This window comes from Channa argus, chromosome 13, assembly GCF_033026475.1.
Source record: "Channa argus isolate prfri chromosome 13, Channa argus male v1.0, whole genome shotgun sequence".
NCBI lineage: Eukaryota > Metazoa > Chordata > Actinopteri > Anabantiformes > Channidae > Channa > Channa argus.
Window position 1 is genome coordinate 17,038,121 of NC_090209.1, and position 27,347 is coordinate 17,065,467.

The following is a 27,347-nucleotide window of genomic DNA, read 5'->3' on the forward strand; positions in this document are numbered from 1 at the left end:
TACCGAACACCACATGGGTCATTATGAGCTGTTTCAGTGTGACAAATCTCCACAGAGGACGCAGCCGCGGATCAATCCATCTGTCCCAGCCTAACTGGAAAAGGTAGCTAGTACTTAGCCACCCCCAGAAGATGTGGTTGATTTCGTTTTATATGGAGTGAAACAATGAGTCAGGATGGGCTACTGCTGAGCTCTCAATGTAAAAGGCAGCCATCCCATCTTAAGGTGACTGAGTGGGATTTGTGTCAGGGAGCATTGGAAATCCGCGCTGTCATCTTTTATACATTCATAAGGAGAAAGAGGTGGAGGAGGAGGACTGCAAATTGGGGCGGTGGAGCTCTGGAAATGAAAAGAAACTCTGCCTTTTGCCTTGTGCGTTTTATGAGAACTCGGAGCAAACGTCTTTGGACAGCCCACTCGCAGATCAAGCCTCCACGGCTATAGGACATCTCTGGTTTCAATCACAAGAAAGCACATGTTTTGCATGTGCACAAACATGCACCAGCATGTACAGTAAAAAGTCTGTCCGCATGTTAAAAACAATTTTTACAAACATACGGACAGAGTTTAAACACACAAACACAAGTAAAAAGTCTCTTGCAAAAGTCTTATATCAAACACAAAATCTGTTTTCTCTTTGTAAGTCTTCCTTACACACACACACACGCACACACACACTGCAGTGAGGGTCTGGGAGCAATCAAATAGCTGCACTACAGAGCTCGTCTGAATCCTGTTTTCCTGTGCGTCTGCATCCATGTACCAGCGGTTCTTCCCCAGTGCTCCAATAAAACCACACTAATGATCCCCCTCACCCTTCTCGCCCACACCCTTGCTCTGGCACCCAGCCTGTAGATGCACAAACCGAGGGGCACTTTACGAGTCAAGCGGCCGTCCTTACCCGTGATGTCATTCACAGCTCTTGCTTAATCCAGCCAATTCCCCAATAGCTGCCAGCCAGACACACCAGAAGAATACAGCTGCTATTTCTACCTTCTTTTTTTCACCTCTCTCCATTTTTTCTTTTCGATTTGCTTGTTTGTTTGTTTTTCAGGCTTGTAAAGAATGTTGTCTGTGTGCCACACACACTGTCTGCGTCTATGGGTGGATATTTTTATAAAGGGCTTTTCCCAAAATACACTGCTTGTCCAATTACTGACACATTAACTGCTTCTCATCTGACGCACTAAGCAGTGAGCGGACACTGACTCACTGTTTTCAAAAGACTCTTTTCATGCAGCATAGAGGGATTATTGGTTTCTTTGTGCCCTCTAACAGCTCCTTCCATCCAAATGGAAAGGACTCTGACACTCTCACACTCTGAAAGTCTCCTACCTCATGTTTTATGTTGGAAAAATAAAAAGGAATATGGGATCTAGGTGTTCATCTGATTTTTAAGCCAACTATGGTGATTACATATAAAGAAATGTGCAGAAATGTCCATCTATGCATAAAAAAGTGAACTCTTATGAAAAACATATCATCTGTCCATCTCAAAGGAGCATCCAACCTCACCTCCTGGCATCTTTCAGCTTTTTTATAACTGTTTTCTCTTAATTTCAGGCTTTCAACAATTTTAAAATACTGTGAATTTATAAAATAAATGAATTAGCTATTTTAATAGTTTATTACTAAGATGCAAAAACATAGTTTAAAAATGATTAACACCACGAGGGTTGTTGCTTTAGTCTGTGAGTGGTAATTGTGTAAATATTTGTTCCAGATTCAGCACCACAGGCCACAGTGTGATGTATGGCTGCTGTTGACTAATCAGCTCTAGGAAATGAGCACACATGTATACACACATTTAGTCAGACATGCACACACAAGCTAAAAGGTTTGTAGGAATAAATGTTAAAAAAATGTGTTTTAAGCAAATGTTATTAAAGATTTTTATTCCCCCAAAATACAAATATTCAATACTAAGTAATGATGGAGATGTCAACATTTCTCTACATTTGCCATTAAAGACAGTAAATTAATACATCAGTCTCAGATCTGCTGTTGAGAAAGATCATATCTTCCACAAGTGATGTATTACGCTTAAGACCTCAGATGCTAGCATGCATTTCAAAAGAGTGCACGATAAGTTATAAATTATTTAGTTAGAATTATGTTCTAAAATGCAAAAAGGTCATCTTTAAATAAAATGTAAATGTCTTTGTTAAATCTGAATTTCTTAGTTGAAAGATTCCATTTGTTGCATAGCAGATGCTAATGGACTAGTTAGTAAAAAAAAGGGATTAGGGATTCAAGATGTCGGTGAGTAATAACACTTAGCATTGGCATTCAATGAGAAAAATGCAGATACAAAATACAGATGCTTCCTAGCAGACCAGAAAGCTCTGGGTGAAACGAATAAGTCTTTGATAGATAGATATATAAATATATTTGTAAGCATGTTTTGTATCAGGGACAAGACTGTACTGTACTGTACTAAAGTAAATATCTAGAGCCATTGGTACCGATCAGTGACTGACATTTACTTTTAAAAATCGTGAAAAGGACGATTGATTGTAGGGGTTCTATTTTTTTTTTTTTTTTTTTTTTTGGTTAAACAGGCTTGAGACGGTGTTCGGGCTGGAGAAGACAGGTGACTGGCCTTCACCTCCCTTCCTCTTAACTCTGAAAAGAAAACAAGTCATACCAAACCAAAAAAAAAAAAAAAGCATTCTCTGCTAAAAAGTCCACCGGGTGAATGGAGAGAGGGAGGAGTAGATGGACCGAGAGAATCCATTAAAAAAGAATGACGGCCACAAAAAAAAAAAAAAAAAAATTCCCCACGGCAGCATACAATGCCATAGCTGGGGTTAAGTGCTAGGATTACAGTCGATGGGGGATTTGGGGTCCCTTCGTTTCTAAGCCTCTGTCCCCAAACCTCGCCTTTATCCCGCCTTCATCCCACTTCCCTCCCTGGTACACTCTTTATTTCTCTCTCACACTCTCACACACACACGCATGTCTCTCCCAGATCTACCATCTCCACCTCTCCGCCCCCAAGTCCCAGTCATCTGCCATAATCAGAATGATGATATACGGGCCCCATTAAAAGAGAGGGGCTGCTGACATGCAGGACAATAGCCCCTCACAGTGTGTCCAGGAAGCCTGCCCATCCAGGTGCACTCTCCCTTCCAGCCAGAGGCCTGCCACTCTCCCTCCTCCTCTGTCTCTCTTTCTACCTCTCTCCCCAATCCTCCAAACGCAGTGTGAGCCCATTGAGAAGGAAGGAAGAAACAGGAGAGTAGTAAATGGGGAGTAGAGGAGTTGTGCAGCGGGAAGGAGGGATTTGCAAGACTGAGATTTGAGAGAGAGAGAAAGAGTAGGGTAGTGGTGGGGACGAAGGGCTGAGGGAGACCTCAGGTGTGTTGAAAAGACAGGACATTTGAGCAGTCAGCGATGGGGGGGGGGGGGGGGTGAGCTTGAAACAATGGTGATAATAAAAGTCTCCCCTTTCACCTTGTGTGCCTCTCTACTTCTCTTCTTTTCTCCCTCTCTGCTTACCATCACTACCTACCTGACCTACCGCAGCGCAGCATGGGCCACAGAGTAAGGTGGAAACAAGAGCAGAGGAGGATAGAGAGGAACAGTTGATGGGACGGGATTGGTGGTGACTGGGGAGGAGTGTCACTGATGGCCCCTCAGCACATCCTCACTGACAGCTGTCGTACTGTCCATCAGCAGGTAATTTAGACTAGAAAGACAGTCTGCACTCACTTACTCACTCACTCACACACGTGTGCAAATTGGCATAATACATTCCCTTGCCCCTTTCCCCAACTCAAATCTAACTCTAACCCTAAAAACAGGTCTTAGCCCTCAAACAGCCCTTTAAACATGTTAGAAACAGTAAAGTGCATACATTTTCTGTCCGTTACTAGGTAGCAAATACAAGCATACACACACACACACACACATCTGTGAGAATGAGAACAGTAACCTGTTTTTTAGTCTTTCTTGTTCCATGTTGCAGTTGGAATGTAATTTTGTTACATTAAGTATTGAATAGTACAGTGATTGTTCTTTATGAAATTTAAGTTAATTATTAACTTTAATATCTATTTTATAAATTAAAGATGTATGTTATGGATGTAGTGAGAGAGGAGGATGCAGAAGATAGGGTTAGATGCAGGCAGATGATTCTCTGTGGAGACCCCTGAAATCGAACAACTGAAAGGAAAAGAGGAAGAAACTTACATTATACATACTGCTACAGCATGATACTAATAAGATGTTTTTTCTAGTAAGCACTAATTCGGGGCAGCTCAAAAGTTCAACAGCACCATTTTTCAGCTGCAGTTTAACGAGTATGGTTAATTTCAAGCGCGTCCTACTTTAACACTGGAATACACTTAAAACAACAATTTTATTCTAATGAAAAAAAATATGATGCAATGAAGCTATGTCTGCTTTAGTTAAGAAACTCAGTATAGCGACATGTGTACTGTAACTCTTACCTGCTCTCAGTGAACCATATAGGCATGTGGTCTCTCCCTTTCTTCTCAGTGGTTATTGGCCTTGACACCAATACTGAGGGCCACCACCAGACCCCCAAGAGCCTTCGAGGTCCACTGCACAAATCCTCATCTACCAGTCCGTTAATACACACTGACTGTCTGCCCTCAGCTCTCTGTGTGGTCCTCTGTGCTTCCACAAAGAGAAAGAGGAAACTGTAAAGGGAGTTGACATCTCTCTGAGATTATCTGTCCTTTTCTGGAAGTCACCTATCCTGTATCTATGGCAAAAGACTCAAAAAGATATGAAACTAGCTTCTGTTTCAGCTGGTTCTTTCTTCTTTGATGAATGGCCAAACTAAAGTTAAGGAATGCACTCATCTTATGTCTCATATGTTTCTGGCTTTTACCTAACGTCAGTGTTTTGTTCCGACCAGGTTGTCAGACACTCTTTCTTGTTCTCGTACATCAAATGTTCAGCAAGAGCTGATCTATCATCCATGGCTATTCTTCTTCTTTTTTTTAAATTTTCTCCTGCAAATCTTTAGTCAGCATTGTTTTAATGTTAGATACATCTCAGTGTCTACAGCTGTTCTCCAGGACATCCCTGCCTTTTCTAACTTAAGGTTTGGCTCTTTCTCTTTAGCCAAGCTGCACACCCTCATCAACACTTGCCTCCAGCTCCTGAAAGGGAAAAGGAAAGCTGGTTGGGAAAATGTGGTCAACAGAATGGTAGGAATAGTTATAATCATCTTTCTGCTGCTGTTATAGCATTCAAACAACAGCTCAACACACTTTGCTGTGTGTCACCCACTAAATTTCCTGACTAGAAAATAGGGTAAAACGAATAAAAAGGCAAGTCCACCCCACCTCTTGCCCACCTTTTATATATAAATAGCTGAGGCTTGTTTCAGACCTATACGTTTGTTTCTGTGTTGTTTGTCTGCATCTGCTACATGCTTAAAAATCTTGCTTTATGCACTGGGTCACACAAATGATATTGAGATGACAGGCTGTGAGACCTCAGACATTACTGGGCTCCTGTGAGCAGAGAGCATTCATTATGAGCAATCAGAAGAGCAAGTGGAGTTTGTTATTGGAGTTATTTTGGGCCGGGGGTGCTCATTCACTCAGTGGTAGGTAAGGTTGTCAAAGTACTGGTGTGCGTGTGTGTGTGTGTGTGTGTGTGTGTGTGTGTGTGTGTGTGTGTCTCCCAGTGCAAGTGTGTGGCACACTCTGTTCTTATCGGACCTCTCTCTCCATTTCTTGAAGCAGAACAGATCCTCTGGATAAGCTCACGAGTGGCAGAGAGTTCCCCTCACCCCCCCCATATGTACACACACATGCACATTTATTCCTATATTGCATGCCTGAACCCTTTCCTTCCCACCATTTCTCCTGTCTTTGTTTTATACTCAGTACATAATGGAACAAAGACATGTGTGATTTTCCTCTTTTTGTCTGATTGCTTCTTTTCGGTTTGTATACTCTAGGTGAAGGTCCTGAGTTTCTCAGCGCAGGCATTCAGCCAGACAGGGCTGTGCAGGACTGAGCTGCTTCAAGCAGACAGCAGCTGATTGTGAATGTGAGGAAACAGATCAGTCTGCCTGGCTACAAGCAGCACAGTATTTTTCATTTGTGAATGATGACTGATGCTGCTGCATCCTCACTTGTCTCTCAGGATGTGTGTGTGGGACATACAGTAAATGCATTTTGTTTTTAATATTTCTTCATTTGATGGAGGATTTTCCAAACTTAGGGATAAAACACGTCTCTGTAATTAGAGACTGAGTCATTTGTATTCCAGATCTATCGAATGATAAATCTCAGCTAATCCTTCTTTCCGAAGTGGATTTTGAGCAGTCGGCAAACAAACACTTCCCTCCCTTTTCCATTCCACAAACATTGCATCAGACATCCAGCTCCCAGTGGAATAACAAAATTGTTTTTATTGTATTTTTTCTACGTGGCAACAACTAACACACAATATGCGGAAAAAATGTCATTGTTATTGAGATTTGCTTGTCAGATTGTAAAATTACTGCACAACATTAAAAGAACTGCCACACTTTGGACAATGATGGCTGTTGTTCGTGTTGTTCACTGCAGGCCACTAGAAAGCCATTTACTTCTGAAGTACCATGACGACGTCAGCTGGTGTTAACCACGCTCACTTCATTTCCTCCTCGCTGGCATTAGAAAGTTGAGTGGAGCTGAACTGGTAGATGACATCACGCTTGAAAACAATATTAACAACCAGGTATTGTAAATCAGTCATGAAATCATAACACGATGATGTGGTGACTTATGTCGAACGCATCAGAGAATGTTACTGAATGATAATAATTGACATTGCAATAACCTTTAGTTAAACAAAAACTCATGACAATGGAGACCAGATGGTAACATTGACTTTTACATTTCAAAATAAAACCATGTTATTATAGAGAGAGTCTGGAGATTTAGAATTGAGATATGTTTACTTACGTGTAGAGTTACAGGAGCACACACGCACACAAATACACACGCACACAAATACACACAACAGAGTGGGTCTTTCCACAGGGCTGGAAAAGCTGGGAGGTGCCACGATGACCCCAGGCCCACAGGTGTCAAGTATAAGTCCAGTTGTCCACCCAATGTAGTCTCACTAGCTGACGGGCAGTAAGTGTCCCACAGTAGCCGTGTTCCAACTTCAAAGGTTACATTGTACGGGTCACAACAAAACGTTATTTTCAGCATATGGGTGACACGATGATGGGAGGAAGTAAAAATCCCCAAAATAGAGTGACAAATTGTCCACTTTTACAACGTAGCAAATGTCACTGTGTGACATATATGGGCTTATGAAAATGGCATGCAAGGGCAGGGCGGACAGCAAAACCAATCGCCTGTCACACTTTATTAGCACAGCCAGAAAGACTGAATCTTTCCCATCTTACTTTGTGACACATTTGGTCCACAGATGAGCACTGCTGTAAAACAAGTCATTGGATGTTAACAGAAACCACACTGCCAAATAAAATCCTTACAGTGATGAGCAATCAGCATTAGGATGCAGTCTCATATTAGTACGCTGTTGTTACACTCGCCAACTGTCACTGTGCGCTCCTCTCCAACCTCATCTGAGCAAACATAATTTATAATTCACCTTGGAGTTACACGTGCAGCACGCTGACATGTAGTTTTATTGTTTTGTTTTTTTTCCAAAAAATCAGAAGAGAAGGCCCAAGTGGTAACAATTTGAAGTCCATAAACTCTTCTCATCTAAAATGCCCTGACTTCAAAAGAGTAGTGTGGGTGTTCTAAATGACGATAATGGAATTGTTAAGCATGCTCAGGGATTTGGCAGCTGGCTCCCTTTGGAAAAGAGCAGGAGTGGAGGATGACAACCTGTTAAAATCCAGTGTTTCTCTTGCTCTCTCTGTTTAGGTGAAGCAAAGTAGGTATACAGCTGAAACATTTGAATTGGGCTTCATATGAATGATGCTTTTGGTGCCTACAGTAAATAAAATATCTGTCTTGACGCAAATGCAAGCTTTGTTTACATATATACTGTACACAAATTAGAGACAGAAAGTTCTGCTTTCATATTTAGTGCTAATGTTTAACTTCAGCACAAATCCAGATCCAGTGATGGTGTATTCTGCATTCTGACTAGGTTCTGTCCTGCTGCACAGAAGCTATTTCTCTTAATGGAGGCAATGTCAATAACTGGAGAGAGAGAGAGCGAGTACAAGTTTATTGTGCAACATGTGTTTGTGCATCTGACACAGGAGGGCAGTCTTTCAACGCTCTCTCTATTTGTGGAGGAGATCAGCTATTCTCAAGTCAAGGCCTTTTTAGTGGTTGTTATTCTCTAATATGATGTCAAGTGATTAATACTGAATCAAGGTTTCATTCCTTCATCTCCAGCAAAAAGAGAAAATGTATCTTGGCTTCTACTTGGCAAAGTAGCCACCTTATAGTAACCTTTAGCTTGTCTTTGTTCTCTTCCTCTTGCAATTAGCTTAAGGTTCACAAGTTACTTCCATCTCTGACTTTCACCTTTCACCATGACTACCTCACCTGTCCATCTGTCATACTTTTTAGCCAAGAACATTTGTGAAATGGGTCCACAGTCAATATTTATACAGGCTATTCATGAAACCATCTGCCATTTCAGCACTTGCTGTGCCCCTCCAACAAACATCATGCAGCTCTGATGTGCTTCCTCCACCTGGTTCCTTATTCTTACAGTACGAACAATAATTTTGTAGATCAGTCATCCTGTTCATGTGTTTGTGTCTTATAGAAATTCTTCATTAACTTTTCTCTGTGAAGCAAATTGAGCCATCCTACATTCCCTCAGTTGGGGATATTTTGGGGGGTTGGGGGTGGTCCTACAAAGGAAGTGGTGGCAAACCCTTGGAATTGCTGTTGTTTTTGATGTATTCCTGAAGTCCCACCCAGCCCCCACCTCCACCTTTATCCACAATCAGCCCCCCCACCCCACCCTTGGCTGGAGCTCCTATTAATCATCCTGTCAGTCCAGCAACACACACATTGGCTTTCGCACCATGGACACATATATGCTGTGCAACAAAACAAACAAATAAATAATGTAGCTGGTCATTGCCAGGCTGCAGGAGTCTAAAGAGAGAATGAGAAAATAATCTCTATGGAAATGGAAATGATGCTGGAGAGCTGCCGGATTTGTTTTCTACTTGCAGCATTTGTGCTTCAGTTGTTGAAACCTTTATTGGCCTTTGTTGGGCTTTAGAGTGTTTTGTGTTTTATGGTTTGTTTCCTATGTAATGTCAGGCTTACAGTGTAAGTGTGCAGCATGGCCTAAGTTTTTATTTTTTTTACTTGTCCTGGGAACTGAGCCGCTCCTGTGAAGGAAAACAAACCTAAAACTGTTTGCCTCTGACTACAGTAAACTGCAGCACTCCAAAACAGGACTGGATTCGTGTGTGTGTGTGTGTGTACAAATGAAGGAGTGGATATGTATCAGGTTGAGTTTTAGTCATCTTTGTGATTTGCTGAAATCCCTTACAGTGCCCCCTGGACTGAGAGTCTGCATACCTTGGCAGCAGAAACCGAAAAGCAGATCCATTTATCCTGAGAATGTCAGTAAGACTTGTGCTTTTGGGTAAGAAATTAGAACTCTGCTGTGTGTATCCGAGAGAGTTACAATCGCATGAATATTTCAATAATCACAGTAAATCTTTCCAATAAGAAAAACCTCTTCAAGTGTCAGTCCAATCAATTGTTTGTGCATCATTACATATGAGGTGTCGCTGTCCACATCCCGCATTGATTTTGCATTCAATGGGTGGAGCGAGTACCTCCTCACTAAGTCTTTCTTATCACTCCTGCTAAGCATTTGTGCTGGTACTCTGTGTGTGTGTGCGTATGTTTGTGTGTGTGTGTGTGTGTGTGTGTGTGTGTGTGTGTGTGGTGTTGTGGGGCCCCACTATAGCTTGCTGCAGTGACGTCACTGCCCACATACTGTATTATAATAAAACAAGCCTATTCCAGTGGATGTGTGGAGCTGTTAGATTCTGCTTGTTCCTGAAAGGGGATTTTCTCTGAGCACACAATTGTTTATAGACCAAGACCTAAAATGGACTTGCATTTAAAGCTGCTACTCTTTTGTGCTTCTATTTGTTGGGTTGCTGTGATTATTCTTATTAAATTTATTATTTGCACATACGTTAAAGGGTCACTGTAATGACTATAACATTTTATTCAATTACTAATGCAGCTGACTTATGATTTTTAATATATAGCCCCATCTTTGTAATGTATATGTATATGACTGTACAAACAGAGAAAAAAGCTGCAGACACAGCTGCCTCCATTTGTCTACTTCACCTTGTAACTACACATTTTCCTAATTTTCAGTTTTCAAAGCCAGTAGAAAAAAATGGCGGGGGTGTGTGCTGTGGGGGAGGCATTGAATCTTGTATGAAGAGAACAAAATCCCAGATCAGATCTTTGAAGAAGGTGAGAACACAGATCTCAGGTTGGAGCTTCAAGGGGGTTTGTTTCACAGACGAGAACCAGAAATACCAGAAGCTGGTGTGCTAAGGGGTGGCAAACGGCTCTCGGGAGTCCTAACCTGCTGCCATGCCAAGCTGGTGTGAAATGGACACTTGTGGGCTTGCCCTGTTCTGTCTGTCCACAGTCGTTAATGATAACATGCACTGGCCTCAGCACTTGATGGTGACCATATGAGCCTCTTGTAGTGTGCCAAGTTGTGTGTATGTTCTTGGTGCTAATGCTTCTGCACTTGTGTTTGGTGGATTCTGCATAATGCCTCTCCTCAGGCAAGTTTAGCAAGGGAATTGGACTGTGATTCCTGACCCTCTTTATTATTTATACATTTTACCCAACATTTACCAGAAGACCTGTGAACCCTAATTCTGTTTTGGTTTACATTAGGTTCAACCACATTTGTGCTAGCTAAAATGTATTTTAATTAGAAATGAAGCAGTAATTCTGTTATATTTTTCTAAAGTTTCTTGGTTTTACTAATTTTTTATTTTGATAAATTCCAACTGAATTGTGGTCTATTAGGAATCTTAGCCAAACCTTGTAAAAAAATATCCTTTTCATCATTCCTCAAACTAGTTTGTTTCCTGTTTTGTTTAAGATTGTTTATTTTGGATTGAAAATGTATTTTATTATTTAACTTTATAATATTGCTCAAGCAATATTAAAATTATGTGTAAAAACGCTGCTCAATTGCTGCATCCTCTTAGGTCACTGAGGTAAACATTTAAAAATAATAACATATCCAGGCCCAAAGGCCCTAAGGCCTAATCCACAAATGTCTGAGACTCCGTGTAAAACCCTCTTGAGTATATTGTCTCCGGTACTGTACACCTCATATTTTGCAGCAGAAAGCTTTCTCCGTATATGCCGGTGAACTACAAAATAAACTGGGTGCTTTGTGGCTGAGTTGTAAAATATGACAAGCTCTTTTCCACCCGCCGCTTCAAACTGAAAGATTAACATTGTGATTCCCAGTGTCCCAGCAGACAGCTTGATTGATTACATCATATTAAGGTCATTTCTACATGAGGGTAATTTTCACACAAGCCTCACGGCCATATTTTAATGTGCATTTGTTTGGCGGGGTTGGCGGCTCCTCGCTGCTCTGATCTGAGAGGAAATGGATGGCGACATTAACGAGCGATTAATTAACAACAACAACATTAATGATGATGGCACGGGAGGCGCTCGGGATGCTTTGCTGTGTTTTGAAAGTAGACGTAATTGCCAGTCAGATTTTGCACATATCTTGTTTACCTTTTGCAAATTGATTGGAGCGAATAGCATATTGGTTGCTGAATAACCATTTCCTTTCAATTCAACTTGATGATGATTTGGTTTGAAACTATAGCTACTGGGTATCTATCGGCATTTCTTCTAAGAAATACAGTGAGATATACCCTGTAGCCTAATTTTCAGTGGGACCATTAAGTATGATTTGTTATTTTTATGCAGAATTAGTTAGGAGTTGCCAAAATAAATCAGGCAATAATATCACATAATAAAAAATTTTTTTCAGGCTCAAAGCAAAAACGAAAATGATTAAATGCATTTATTGGTTTGTGTTTTGGCCTGGTCGATAGAAGGAGGTGAGTCAGCAGGGTTTTGCCTGCTTGTTTCAGGCGTTACTGGATTTATACACACAATCAACCAAGGAAGAGTAATTAAAGCCATGTTCGAGTCTGGGTGCTATAATATTAATTTAGATACACTGCCTACAATCTTTACATTCTTTTGTATTTTGCGTAAATATTTTATTAATTTAATTCATAGTCTGCAAATCGTTCTGGTTGCGCCACAACCTATACACACCGAGACGCTTGCGCATTCCGTTTTTTTATTTTTTATATTTTTTAGATGATATAGTTTTTGTTTAGGGGCTTTCCAGATGTGAAGTAGCAGTTAGAAACTGCGCTCCAGAGCAGCCTTCCTGAAGTGTGTATCTGTACAATCTCTGCCCTCAAACCTCTTCATATTCCTGTTATCAGCCCCCGTCTGTCGCTACAAAAGGCCCCAGTGAAACGTCGTGGGTTAGCGGTCAGATTTCTCATTTCCCATAGACGCACAAGGTCCTGAACCCAATTAATGGCTAATAATTACCAAGAATACTTCACTGTTACCGCTTCTAGGGACTTTAATAGCGGGAAGAGAGGAGCGGCCCGCCGTGGAGTGCCACTCGAAACTCATACTTTAGGAAGCAAAAATGGGGGATTTTCTAATTTATTAAAATCTTATTTTAGGGAATTTGTACTTACTGCCTGTGATGCTGCATATACTGTGGAGAAATACATGTGGTTTATCGTTTTTCTTGCCTAAGATAAAAAAGGTGCAGGTAGTCACCTCACAGCAGTATGTGTGCGCGCACGCGCGCGTCTCAGCGCAGCTCCCGCAGTTAGTGATCGCGTTTAAGCTCCCATTACATCGACGGCGGCAGAATTACATTTAGCAAATTTACAATGCCCACAGCGATCACAAAATGGCTCACTGCGGCTTTTTGATGTCGCCCCGGCTCGCCACATCCGCAGGCCGGACCGCGAGGTGCACCATTTCACATGTCTAGTGTGAGCTGATGTTATCTGCGCGTAACGTCTAATCCAGAGACCCGGAGCCTTTTCCACCGTGGATGAAGCTTGGGTTTCAGCATCCAAGCGCGCGCGCGTTTGTGTGTGCGAGGGTGGGAGGAGTACGGTCGCCGCAGCCTGACCACACGAATCCACTGTGTTACACACACACACGCACACACACACACACACACACAGAAACGCGCGCGCCATCGTCATCAGTGCGTGCACCCATTGATTGAATACAGATGATGGTAACAGTAACATTTAACAACATAGTTTATTTGTCTGAAGTGTTAAGATTAGTCTTTTGGCACCGGTATCACTATTATTTTTGAATAAATACAGGTACATGTGTGGTCATCTATAACCACCTCACGTTAATGGTCACTTATTATCCTTTTAGGATTAATTGAATAATTTACTTGTGTGACAGCAACTTGTGTGAATGCCTAAAGAAAAAATGCAAACACTGGTCCTTTTAGAAATGGTTCAGGACTTTTGTCAGTTCAGGTGATGTTAAGACTTTTCATCTGAGGGAGTTTAAAGAAACTGAAGCGACTTGAAGCAAATTCCGTCTTATGCTTCGTTCAAACCGCCCACTTTAGCCTCTTAGAGGCCTCCTGCACGCCAAGAGGGCACTTCTGTGAAACACAGGTGACAAATAAAAAAATAAAAACCCAAATTATTGTGAGGTCTTGGGCGGCCAGAATAGCTTCAGTGCTCCTTGGAATTGAGTCAACAAGTCCCTGAAACTCGACTGGAGGGACGGAACAGCATTTTCCCAAATGATATTTCATAATTTGGCGTTTTTAACACTTCAGTCCAAAATCCCTCAATGGTGTTCAGCTGGGTTTAGATCTAGTGACTGGGAAGTAAAACATAGCTTGTGTGATTTACATTTTTATATTATTCAAAACATTTGAGAGATTCTTTATTTCCTGCATGTATATTATTGTTGTTTATATTTTCTTTTAATTTGTCACCCATGGAGCATTGAATTGTGCAGTTTACACAACCAGATGCAGATTACCCACCACAGAGGTCGCTCTGTTTCCTTTTGTAGGCGCAGTTACCAGGTCAGAGAATGAAGGCAATTTATTATAATTATTAAAAAGCCGAACTAACTTGTGTATTTTATTTAACTGGATTTCACAATTGTTTTGTTTGTTTGCTGTCGCCGATTGTAATCATCGACCTCTCTTCAATCCAATTAGACGGATTACTAAAACACAGAGGGATCCTGTGCAGATGATTGAGCAGCAGTCAGCACACCTCTCTTCCGGGGACCGAGCCAACAGTGCTGCCTTCCTGCGCTCCCTCAGCCGCAGCACAAATGAGAAGAAAAAAAAGCCACATTTCTGGAAACAAAATAGTCCAAATCGCGATCTTTTCCTCCGCAGACGCCGTGCGTTTCCACAAACCCGTTAAAGGTCGACATTTAAATGACGCAGAAAAGCATTCCCCCAACGGGCCAGTGCCGCGGAGCAACACGTTTTCTTTGAAACCGTAATCACAGTTAATTGCTCCTCTAAAAAGGTGTTGCACCATGTGAAATCATTTGTCCAAACCGGTGAGGGGGAAATATTCAGAGACCTGGCCCGAACTGTCTCTGGCGGCTGATGGAAGTATTTTCGACAAATTGGAGAAAGTTCTGCTGAATGCATTTTTTTTTATATTATAAGTTTTCCTCTGTCTGACGGACACTGTATCGATAGAACCAATCGATTAAGACAATGGATTATTGATAGCTTGTCGCCACGCTCCAACGCTTCCTTGAGACACCAAGGAATAAACAAAACCTTTGAACACCACTGCTATTCGCATGATTTATTATTCGTTTATCGACTTGTTTCCTTCTTCTTGTCAGTGTTACCATATACGCTTGCATGCTTAAAAGGCCACGTTTTAAAAAAAACGAACTGCTGATTTAACTTAAATGTTTTGAAGATTTTCATAGGTTACAAACAGCAAGTTGTAGATCGGTAATAAAAGTGTTCACCTCCTGACACTCTCCCTGTAGGAGTGAAAGCACAGATATGTTTCCCTGCATTCTGTAAAGCAAATACAATTAACCTCCTCGCCCTGTGATGCCAGGAGAGACTCCCTAAAACACAGCTAATGCATGCTAATTACTGATGGTTATTATTGATTATTGATTACATCATTCATGTCACTTCAGCTCATGGCAATTTCTGTCCTTTGTTAAAATCACTAGATTTAAGTGCATTGTAAAGCGCAACATGAAGACAGAAAACCATAGAAATGTCAGATAAACCGTGACTTCTTTGCAGAGGTTTTATATACACACAGCATAATAATAATAATAATAATAATAATAATAATAATAATAATAATAATAATAATAATAATTTGTCTGCACAATATTAATGTAAAGCACGGTGTGATTCGTGTGAAGAGAATTGATCCCTGTCGTTCTCCCAGCAGACTGCAGTTGCTCCATCATCACCGGTCTTTAATAGGCTCCAACATAGAGTCGCCTTTATTCAGCTAAACTAAACGGAAACCATTCTCATGCAGTTTGGCATAAAGGCTTCAGGCCCATGGCGTCCAGCTTGCAACCATCACTTTTACTGGCTATAGACTATTACTATTAGGCTATAAATAGTAGGCTATAAATATGAATGAATATACACAGGTAATGATTAAATATTTCGCTATATATAACATAAATATACGCTTTAGTTCATCATCAATAAAAATAAGTAAATAATTGGTGTGTGTGTATGTGTGTGTGTGAATATTAATGCTCTTAATATTTCAATATGAATCCTGTACACGTCATTAAATAAATGCAATTTTTATAAATACAATTTCATAAATTTTAAAATTACCTCGTTGTCCTTCACACTTCAGGCTGCTTGCTGCACACACTAATAGAACGGCATTCTTCTTGTGCCTACAGCAAACAAACAGGTGCAAGGCAAAAGTCGCACTCTCAAAGCAGCCTACCCACCTTCCTTCAGGTATATGGGCTAAACTTTACACGTCAGTGGCGCTAACAATGAACACAAACACAACTCCCAAGAAATATCTGCTGCCATTACAACAATGCCATTGTTGGAAATGTGAACATTGCAGGAAAGAGAAAAATAAGCGTGGACCTCTCCCCGGTACGGACTGTGCTGGCGGAGGCTTTATGCATGCGTCAAACAGCTGCTGGCCGCTGCTTGTCCTGAGGGCATCAAGGTTTTACTCTCTCTCTCACAAACACACACACACACACATACACACACATACACACACACACGCAGACTCAACCAAATCATAGCCTGTAAAGTGCAACTCCAATCTAGCCTTGAACATATTTATGCCTGCATGAAATAATGAAGCAAAAAAATAAGACTCGAGCACTTTTTGGCACAACACAGGAGTAGATATGAGTACGTCATTATTTTATTAGCATTACGGTAAAACATAAATATAACCAAAAACCATTATAGAATTAACAGCATAATAATAATAACAAAAATAATACACATTTTCATTATAATAATAGAACCTTGAGCATACCTCTATATCCACCGCCGGTTGGAGAAAACCAAGTTGTCGCTCTTGAAAGGGGCAAAAATCCAAAAAGGTGCTGGCAGGAGCTGAATCGGTGGGTGGGGGGTGTATGGGTGAGGAGGGGGACGAGGGTATGGGGATGGTAAGGGGGGAGGGAGGGTAGGTGAGATGGTGCGGAGAAGGCAGGAGGAGGAGGACGAGGAGGAGGGGAAGAGATAAGTGATCTAAAGGGGAGACGATAGGACAAAAAAGTGATGATGATGAATACATTGGAAAGTTTTTTGGCCCCAGCAAGGGTGTCAGATTGAATGGCCTGTGCGCATGTGCGAAGGTGTCCAAACTGACAATGCTGGTGAGATGAAGATAGTGTTGTTGCTGCTTCTGGGCTCACGGAGGACGACGAGAGGAATCTCCAAGTCGACAAGATGAGATCCAAGGCGAGGGCGAGAAAACTGGCCAAAAGTAGGTTTTTATTTTTTCCCCCCTGCTTGTCGCTTTCAGCCGCCGGCACCAAACTCTTGGCTCGGTAGATGTCTAACGTGTCCTTGTCATTTGTCGTATCCTTAAGAGAGGAGGGGGCGACTCTTTGTCCAGAGATAACTTTCTGCGAAAAACGTGTCCCGCTCCGGCTGCTCACTGTCGTTTCCCTGCATGCTGCGCTCTTGGCTTCGTTGGTTCCCAGTGTCAGAGAGTTTCATGTGTGATGAGAAACGCCGCTCGTGCTTTAGATGATTACACTCCTGTAAGGGCAGTGATAAACACTGGCATCCGAGTGTGAGCTCGGTCTTGTAATTTGCTCTTTTCGGTTGTCGGAGGTTCAGCGGAGGTAGATTCACTTTCCCGAAAGTTACCGAGAAAGTTGTCGAAATGGATAGTAACTTTTTTTTTATTGAGCCCTTCCAAGTCTTGTGAAATAATATCCCCGGCTTTTGAAATAGTGGGCGCTGTAGCACTGCTGTGCTGTGAGCTGCTGCAGAGCTCACACCGAGCTGAGCGCACTCTCGCTCGCCTGCAAACGGAGACGCCAAGATGCGAATTTAGAAAGAAAGAAAGAAAGCAAGAGAGCACATTTTAATTCAGACTTTTTTTCAGGGGTTTCTTGCTTGAAGCACAGAGGATATCGCTCGCTGGCAACTTTGTTTTGTCCCAGGGCCCTCGGACTGCTGCAGACTGGTTCCTCCTCCAGGGAATGCCAATCAATAATGCGCCTTGTGCAAGAAAGCGCCCATACTACTACTTAGAGGACTACTTCTGGCGACACACGGAAAAGTCATGAATTCAGTTTTAACTCAAGTACTTTGTTGCTGGAAAGGGACCTAGTTTATTGTTTGTTTATTGTCGGTGGGTTGATTTATGAATTACTGAATTTATTTCCAACGTCTTGTTTTATTTCTGCACGAATGCCCATTGTTTTGTACGGCCAATTATTTGGGTCAAGCTGCTTTTTCATACACAGTTCATCAGAGACACGACTGTTTAACATCATAAAGATTTATTTACGCCTATTAACGTTGCTTTTGTTGTATTTCAATATGCCTGTTTTTTTTCCTGCACAATGCAGTTTGATGACAAGTAGTTTTATGAAAATGCTCAGCAGTACCACAGGAGCCATTCAGGCTTAAGCATGTATTTGTATTATTTAGGACAGGTTCATAAAATTATTTTAAATATAACTTTCATTGTTTTTAGGATAGGCGATATAAATTGCATGTTTACAGACCTTTACAAACTTTCAAACTTTGCCAGCATGATGGCCTTCTGAATAGAAAGTGAAATCGGATTTTTTTATATTAGCAATAATTGTTTTTTTAATCAGCCTAATATTTGCACGTCAAACTTAACGTGAAAAGAATATTTGACAATTTCAAATAAACATGAATTAACGTGTTTATTTTAAATGAAGCTAAATGTCTTCCAAAACATTAAAAAAATATTTAAATAGCTTTATTACATTTTCACGGAGGATTTCAGAATAATTTAGATTAAAATAATAGAACTAAAAATAATAACCAACATTATTTTTTAAGTTGTGTTTTTAACACCTTATTGCTCTTGCATGTGCGCAGTGGTTGGTGCACAGGGATCAAGTTCTCGTGTGAGTTTGAGACAAAGAAAAAGAAAAGAAAGAAACAAATAAAACAAAAGGGGGGAAGCTAAACGCTAATTAGACTGCCTTGTAAAAAAAATACTTTAACATGTCGAGGATCCTGCTTCTTGCCAGTAATTGCACTTGGTCTTGAAGCAGTCTTGATAGTCTGTTGATCCTGGTGCTAATGAACACAAATACCTGGCTTTGTAGCGCCCTCATATCGGACCGCTGGAAGCCTGTGCAGCCCAGAGGCCTCACATCGGTTGTGTTGCAGCGGTCGTGGAGAAAAACAGAGGAGGCGTGAAAAAAATATCTTGTTCTTCTTAACATTCAAAACATGCAGGCCCACAACTTTTGAATACGAGGCGTGGGAGTATATTTCGAAGCTATTTTTTTTCCCCCTTCCTTTTCGGCCGCTTTGGTAAAAGGTTCTGCAACAGGCCCACTGCAACATTCACCAGCTGCTTTATCATTTTACTTGCAACTGTCGTTCATATGTTTTCTCAGATTGCACACATGGGCTGCAAGTTAAAGGCCACACTACTGTAGACACGGTACTAATTGATTCATATATGCAGTCTTTCTGGTTTGTTTACATCAGTGCTTAAGGGGGGAAGGGGGTGTTTGGGTTATAATATTGTTTGTTATCACTTTTATCACGCTTTTAATATTTGTAGAATGTTTTAGCCTGCTGGGGTACAGAGTTTAATTTTAGCTTAAACGCCTCACAAGTCGTGTTGTTTATGATTTTTATTTCTATGTGGACTCGTTCCCTCCCTGCTGCTGCATAGCTTATATTGATTGTTATGTATTTAAATATTCAAAATGTATTTTTCCATAATGTTTTCAGTAGGTAAGGAAACCCTCCACAATCGACCCCTTACAATGCATCTCACTGTATCGAATATATAAGGCATTATTGCAAGACTTGAAATCATAAAAAAACAAAAATGCAAATGGATACACAGCAGAGAATGTGGTGATAATGAAATTTAAAAAAATGTATTTCACTTGCTGCATACTTTTTTCACAGTCCATGAGCGTTTGTTCCTTAAAAGTGCAACACATTGCGACTCTTTTTATTATGGGGTTCCGTTTAGTCCATATGTAGCTTTAAATTGGATTTAGTTGAATTAAAAGATTCGATAGAGTGAGTATTGCTTTTTTTTGTTTTTGTTTGTTTTAGTGTACAGGTGAGACAAACAGACGCTGCCCTCTCGCTCTCCTCCACCACTGGAGTCGCGCAATAATCTCTGCACAGAAGCCTAAAGAAAAACAATTAAAACAGAAACGTGAAAAAGCTTTTCACATATGCGGCGAAGCAGGAGGGTGTTGAACCACACTGATCCTCACCGCAACTCATACACACCTATGGTTTTAGTTACCAGGCTTTGCAATGTCAAGTCAGTAAAATAAAAGCTTGCATGTATTTTACTACCTGATTGCTTTCTTTTGCTAATTTTGAAGAGACGCAATTTCTGGCATTTTTCTTTTCTCCCTCTCTTACACACACACACACTCACACACACGTTTTGGCTTTTATATTCTAATTGCCAAATATCCTATTGATCTTTGTGTTAAAGGCCCTTATTAGATGGACTCCCAGTCATGAACTTGGCCTGGCTCAACAGCTTGTGATGTTTTGACAGAAGTAATAAAACCCAACCCATAACACTTTAAAACCAACAATGGTAGCTATTTTGAACTTCTGGCTAAACGTTCAGGGCCCTGTGCAGGCTCCCATGTATAACTGCTTTGCAGCTGTAATGTCTGTCAGATAGCACTCTGCCTTGTTAACACATTAGAGCCTGAGCATAGGGATGATACAGTCATCGAATGAATTTTAATGTGTGGTACTGACTGTCTTTGTGTACCTTTTTATGAAATCGTAAATCTCTGTTTTAGTTGTTTTTATTTGCGTGTAAGTCAGTCAGCTGATGAAGCAACAGAATTTCATAGTAATGTTATGACTCTGACTCTTGCCTTTACAATTTTAGAAGACTTCCCTGTAATGCTGAAATAAGTCTCATGTGTAATGTTACTTTTATTGCAAATTGTCAAAGGCTTATATTTAGCAAAAATGTAAATTTTATTAATTGGATGTACCGTCAAATCTAGCTATAAAGCAACGTAAAATACCAGCGAGACTTTGATTTTATTGCTGTAGGCCTTACATAGATACAGTAAAACAAGATGGGCAACCTGAAACTCTTGCATTCTTTTGTGATTATGTGAATGATCTTTACAGCACTTTGAATCTGGCAACACCAGTTTTACAGTTTTCATACGTGTCTAATATGACTGAACATTTGCACCAGAAAACAGAGGCCATTCAGGTGATTTGAGATTATGTAGTAGTCTTTTTTTCTTTTTTGGACTATTTGTTCACCAAGAGCTGCTTTACCATGATTTGAAAAAAACAAAACATCCTTTAACATTTAATTTTCTTTCATTTTCATGACACTGGGAGTTTTGATCCTGCCATTTGGACTGCTTTTAGTCACACTTGTATCCTATCTTAAATTTACGTAGCCCAACTAATTGCATCAGTCCACTTTTGGCGGGGCCACAAATGCTGCACAAACATATGTAAAGTTTGCTGAATAGTGGATGTTGGATGCACATGCACATGCAGGTTAAATTGGAGTTGTGAGCAGTGAGGCTTTAAGTCTTTTTCCATATCTATATTATCAAGGCAGGATCCTGATCATTGTACTGTACGTTGAAATATCTTTGTACTATGCATGTAAGATGTCTGTATTTCCAAAACACACCACATGATATCCTGTGAAAGAAGTAACCTTTTCAGTCATAACTGAATAACAAATTTAAAGCACTATCATAACAAAAGCATAAATCTGTCTTTTTGCAACATGTTAATTTGTCATACTGTGGTTAAGGTTAGGGTTTTGGTCATGGTTATGGTTAGTCTGTTTCAGCAACATATGGTACACATTGTCCTCACAAAATACGATACAAATAAAGATGCATTGCCCTTTGTAACCGTATCTTAAAATTTGCTTTGAGAGGAGATTCTTGGAGAAACTTCTTTCCAATGAAGTATTCACATTACCCTGAAATGTTGAGGACTGTGTAGTCTGAAGTCTGAGCTCTGCTTACCAGATCCAAATCTTCAAACCAGTCACAATAATATGGAAAACTTTCATGATTTCTTCAACCTGTGCAGGGTATAAACTGAAGACAAAATTAAAATATATAAAAAAAAACATGTGACTCTACGAATTACTGGAGCTTTAAAGCTGCAAAACAGGAACATGAATTTATTGGAAGATAATTCAGTTGGAACATTAAAATTATTGGTTCAAATCCTGTGGCAACGCTATGACACCCTTTCTTCCTCACTAAGGACTGAGTTCAGTGCCTTTATTCAGTCAGTGTTATCGATGTACTGCCAATGTTTTGGGCAAGTGTCCCTGGAAAAGAAATGTAAAACCCCAAATCTGGTCATGTACAGGTGCCATCACAATGACTTCAACTGCCCACAAATACCAACAAGTTCAGTGAATCCCCTTATGTCAGCAGTGCATTGTTTATCGACGTAGATCATTTTTGTACAGCTGTTAGTGTATTTTCACTCAGTTGGGATATAATATATTGTTTGTCTGTAATATCTTTGCTCCTGTAATACCCAACAAGTTTCACAGCATTCTCGCAAGAATTTCAAGATATTTTACGTATTTTGTAGGCAGAGCTCTGGTTTTGGGTCACAGAGTAAGCAGAAATGACTCCAGCTGCAGTTTAGAAGAACTGTGACTTTGAACAATCAGTCCTCAGAATTACTCACTGTCTCACAGTCTCACTGAAGGCTTAAACATTTGACCGGCCTTTCCTAGTTCCCTGCGTTGCAGTGCACATGCACACGGAATCCATACATACAAAATGCTGATGGATTGTGGATAGACAAACACGCACACATGCTTACACACACCTTAGCGGTGACAGATTTTTCGGCATTGGTATGGCTTAACCCCAATCAATCACAAACTAGAAAGGTTGAGTGTAAATGTCACCCAAACAGCAGGAGCTGGCACTGTTGGCTGGCTAAGTGTGTGTGTGTGTGTGTGTGAGTGAAAGAGAGGGTGTACGTTTTATACAGTTGTTGGAGGCCCTGTCACCTGAGCTTTGACCTTGGCCAAGTCTGGCACAGCGATGGGTGGCCACACCTGGACACAGCACACACTTAAACACACACACACGCACTTAAACACACACACACCTGCACACATGTTTTACCTCCCTGCATCCAGAATGGTCTCATGCAGGCTAAGTCAAATTTTGATTTGACATACAAATACCAACGCATTAAGCTCTTGCGCATGGCTCCAAATCCCATTCATTCCATTGATACATTGACCTCACATTATCCAGTTGGCAAATATGCCTCTTTCCTGCCTTGCACCATGACCTCATCCGCCATGTTTGTAAAAACACGACCCAATCATTTGGCAGTCGAGCCTGTGGCATGCCTGAGAGAGTTTAGATACATCCCTGATGTTTTCTTTTTGGCAGCCCCCTGTTTTTCATCTCTCCTCATACCCGTCGTTTTCAGCCAGCAGACGGGGGGCAGGGTCTCGTTAAAAATAGCCAAGTAGCATTTGAAGAGCGGTATGTGTTGCCATAAAGGACGCTCAAAAAATGAAAAGCCATTAAGATGCAGTTAAATGCGCTTTGTCTTGACCTGTGGCTGCTTATCAAGTTACAGCTCACCACTGCTGCCCTGTGTCTAGAAGAGCTAAAGAATACACTGGGACTGCAGGAGTTGTCCCATAGGAAATACCTCACCTTTACTTCTTGACTATACTGATTAAATCATTGTCTCTCTGTGTGTCTGGGGTGATTGTACACCACCTGCTGTTACACTGTGTGTTGTTTGCAAAACAAGGGGGCAAATGTGTCGAGTTCCTAATTAGCGTGTTTTAGCAGCCCTCATGATTCTTCCTTGCATCGTGATATCCCTGGTATTGCTCAGCATTGTGACAAGTCTTATCTGGGTTTAATCCTGATTCTAATCCTGATGTTTGGTATTAGCCTGTTTATTTTCTCCCTCATTCTTCCCGTTTCCTAATATTTCTTCATTTGTTCATTTTCCTGCTGTTATCCTTTTGTCAGAAAGGAAGTGTAGGAAGTTGTATGTCTTGGCATGAAGCCACATTTCAGTGCAAATTAAGAATGGCTTATGTTATTGTTTTATAGCTATTGTATTGTAATTTATTCTGGGGATGTAGAAACGTATATTTTATTTTCCATTGTTTAATTAGCTTTTCACACATACAGACTTTAATTCTGTGTAAATCATTGGAGACAATTGCTATATCATGATTTATATCAATATTGGATAAAGTTCTATTTAAGGTCATCCGGCACTGAAGTTATGAGCTGTGGGTAAAAACCTTCTCATCATATACATGTAGATTATAATGGCAATGCCAGCTCATAGTGTAGAATGTGCAGTAAGTAAACACGTAAACCTTGTTCATCAACAGAGGATTAAGTTCAGTTATCGGTGCACATGGTGAAATGTTACTTAATAGTCTTTCAGTGAATAGCATTGAACATGTGTTTCTTTTAGTTATTTTTCTGCAAAAATTGTTGCTCATCTCTCTTCACATACACACATACACACACACACACACTTGAGTGACAATCTGGTGCTTCTGATGGCTCATCCTGTCCAGATATGATAAGCAGACAAACTGCTCTGTCCCCTGGGCTGTTTGTCTGTCTTCGACACAGGCAGTGGTGTGTAGAGGCTGTGTGGCTCAAAACTTCCCCTGCTTCCTTTCCCTTTTATCAGACCGCCAGTTCAAAGCCTTGGCTCCATCTTCACTTCTATCTCTCCCACTGTTCCCTCCCGTCTTTCTCACTGTGTTTCGTCATTACCAGAAAGATGGGCACGCAGTGTCTCATTAAAGCGGATTAGACACATCTCCAGCTCTCACAGGGGCCAAGCGGGACATTTCTCTTCTGTAGTCACCCCCACCCTTTTCTCTCAGAGATCAGGTTCTTTGATTTGGCCAGATAAAGACCTCTTTCATGTTGCTGGGGACGGTTAGCGATTACACTGTCAGACCCATCGTTTTGGTGAGTTTGACAAATTTGCCGTGCTAGGTGGGGCTGGTGTGGGCATAGTATGGAGGGGGCTGGTTTACAAGGAGATTCCCAGTAATTGAGCTGTCATTATCCAGTGACCCTGCCAGGCGTTAGTGTGTAGGGCTCACCACTTCACTATTTGTTTAATACTTGGCTAACTTTCTTTGTGAGTATGATTAATAGACAGAGAAAGAGGGAGAGAGTGGAAGCGGGGTACCGGTCCCCGGATGAATACCTCTGCTTATTTGACTACCTCTCTTAAGCAATGCTGTCCATGAAAATTGGCTCCACTACATCATTGCTGTAAGTTTCTTTTCTCACCCAGCTCCTCCGTGGTGCAACACAATTAGGCCTGTATCAACGGCTGCCATTTATTTTCATACAGAATGAAAACTGGTGGCATGTTGATTACTGAACTCCCCTGAGACAAAGGGCCACTATTGGTGTGGTTTAATTTCATTAAGTAGAGTGTGGTGCATGGGATAAATATATTAGGAGCTCCCTCTTAATACAGGCCCTCCATTTACCTCAGCCACTCTGGATGCTAAATAAATCCTTAGGTGTTATAATTGGAAAAAATCTCCTGAAATGGTTTTGTCAAATAATGAACATTTACCTTTGTGAAGCTCATTCTTTTGTTCTCACATGTCCCTTTTCTTCTGAATTGGTATTTTCACTTTGCTCTGTTATCCTAACTATTGATAAATAACAACATGTTCTAAGTAGGTATTTTTCTATAATCACTTGTTCAAGTTTCTGAATCCTGTCATGTTTATAGATACGTTTAAAACTACCTTTTAATGTACAACCATTTGTTACGGGCTGTTTATTGGAGATGTGGGCTAGAAAGATGCGATCTGGTGTGAGTGTGTTAGACAGAAGGAAGTGTTTATTCTAGCAGGGCAGTGCGACTGTATTAGTCTGGAGATTTTGATGAGGTAAATAAGAGCCCTCCTCCTTAACCAGGAGTCAGATTGGTTGTGAAGCGATGAGTAGGGTGGAATGTGTTTGTGTGTGTGTGTGTGTGTGTGTGTGTGTGTGAGAGAGAGATGTGCTTGAGCATGTGTTTGCACTTGTTTGTGTGTGCATGTGTGTAGGTGTTGGAGGGGTCTTTGCTAAAACATTTCAAGATGGCCCATTAGCCAACGCAGGCCTGTCCCCTCCCAACACTAGGATTCCTCTGTGCTGACCCCGTCTCTTCCACCCCTCCACCTCTCAACTTCTCTGTCCCAGAGGCCCCCATCCTCATCCTGCCAAGTGTACGGTTCCAAAGTAACGATGAAGCTGCCTGCGTGTGAAAATATTGAATTGCAAAAACATCCCTGGGTGAGAGGGTGTGTGAATGGAGCTTTCAGCGCCGGGCCGACCCGGGCCCGGCGCTACTGACTGACGGACAACAAATGGCATTTTGTGTCCAGAGAGAGAGTGAGAGAGGGGACAGAGAAAAGAAAGGAAGAGGATATTCACACAGAAAGGGGAGGGACGAGCTTGAGGTTTTTGAAACCTCTTCAGTCTGGGGCCCTATACGCAGGTCTGAAATGCCTTATCACATGACCTGTCTGACCTTTGGCCCCCACTCAGCAAAGGCTGTCAGGCTACTCTCCACTGGGGAGCAAAAGCCTCACAGCCTCAAAGGCCACCATTCACCTCCCCTGTGCAGCCGTACTCCAAAGGTAATAGGTAAAAGTAATGTCAGTGACCTCCACTTTCCCTCACTCTACAGGAGGGCAAAACTCTTGAGATCCCCTGATAATGTCAAAGGTAGAGAGTGGCCAGTTTGGCTCTTTATCCCCCTGCCTCTGCTTAGCTCCCATGAGATGAAGTGTAGAGCAAACTGAACTACCTTTTTTGTGGCAAAACTATTATTTTGGACAAAGCGACATTTCAGATTTTCATGCCTCAAAAACAGATGGGAACCAAGATGGGAAATGATCAAAATGATTAAAAACAACACTGGGTTGTTTTCCGTTGCTATGCAGTGGGAATATATTTTGTAACTCAGCTGTACGTGTGTGTGTGTGATGTGAGTGAATTTCTGATGTCTCAGAGGACTGACTGGGTCACAGTATGACCGTAACCTCCTGTCTCACTTTGCAACCCACACACTGGCATCCCTCTCTCTCTCTCTCTGTCTCGCTCCTGACCAGTCCTTGGATTCTTTCTTCTCTTCTCCTTTTCGCTTTTCCCCTTCTTCTGCAGAACACTGGAGTTTCTCTCTCGCTCTCTCTCTCCGGTCTCCTTTGAAAAGATGCGGCGTCTTTGTCTAGCCTGATAAAAGATGCCATAGTTCCCCTTTTCCCCTTCTTTGTGGCCCGGGGCTGGCGGCTCCTGTAGAAGTGCAAATGGTATCCTCTCGGAGGGGCTATCCCCGCGGGCCCTGGAGGGCCCTCACTCTCCTCCAGGCTTGGCTAATTACCACTCTGCCCCCTCCTTCACAGCCCCCACCAGCTCCCTGGTCCCTGGAACCATGGACGGCACATTCCCACAACCAGCACCTGGCCTTCTTTTCTCCTGGCCTGCTTTGATGGCTGACACCCCTCCCTCCCTCCTTCCTCATCCTCTTCT

At 41.4% G+C, this 27,347-nt stretch overlaps 1 protein-coding gene across 10 annotated transcripts in view; it reads left to right on the top strand.

Annotated features, from left to right (window-relative positions):
* The first annotated feature begins 16,905 nt into the window (after positions 1-16,905).
* Positions 16,906-27,347, top strand: part of prdm16 (PR domain containing 16) — a 169,535-nt gene continuing 159,093 nt past the window's right edge. For all 10 annotated transcript variants that reach the window (XM_067528519.1, XM_067528529.1, XM_067528520.1 and 7 more), the window contains exon 1: positions 16,906-17,044. In XM_067528519.1, coding sequence (XP_067384620.1) covers positions 17,008-17,044 — 37 coding nt within the window. In that variant the 5' untranslated portion in view covers positions 16,906-17,007. The remainder of the gene's footprint in view (positions 17,045-27,347) is intronic.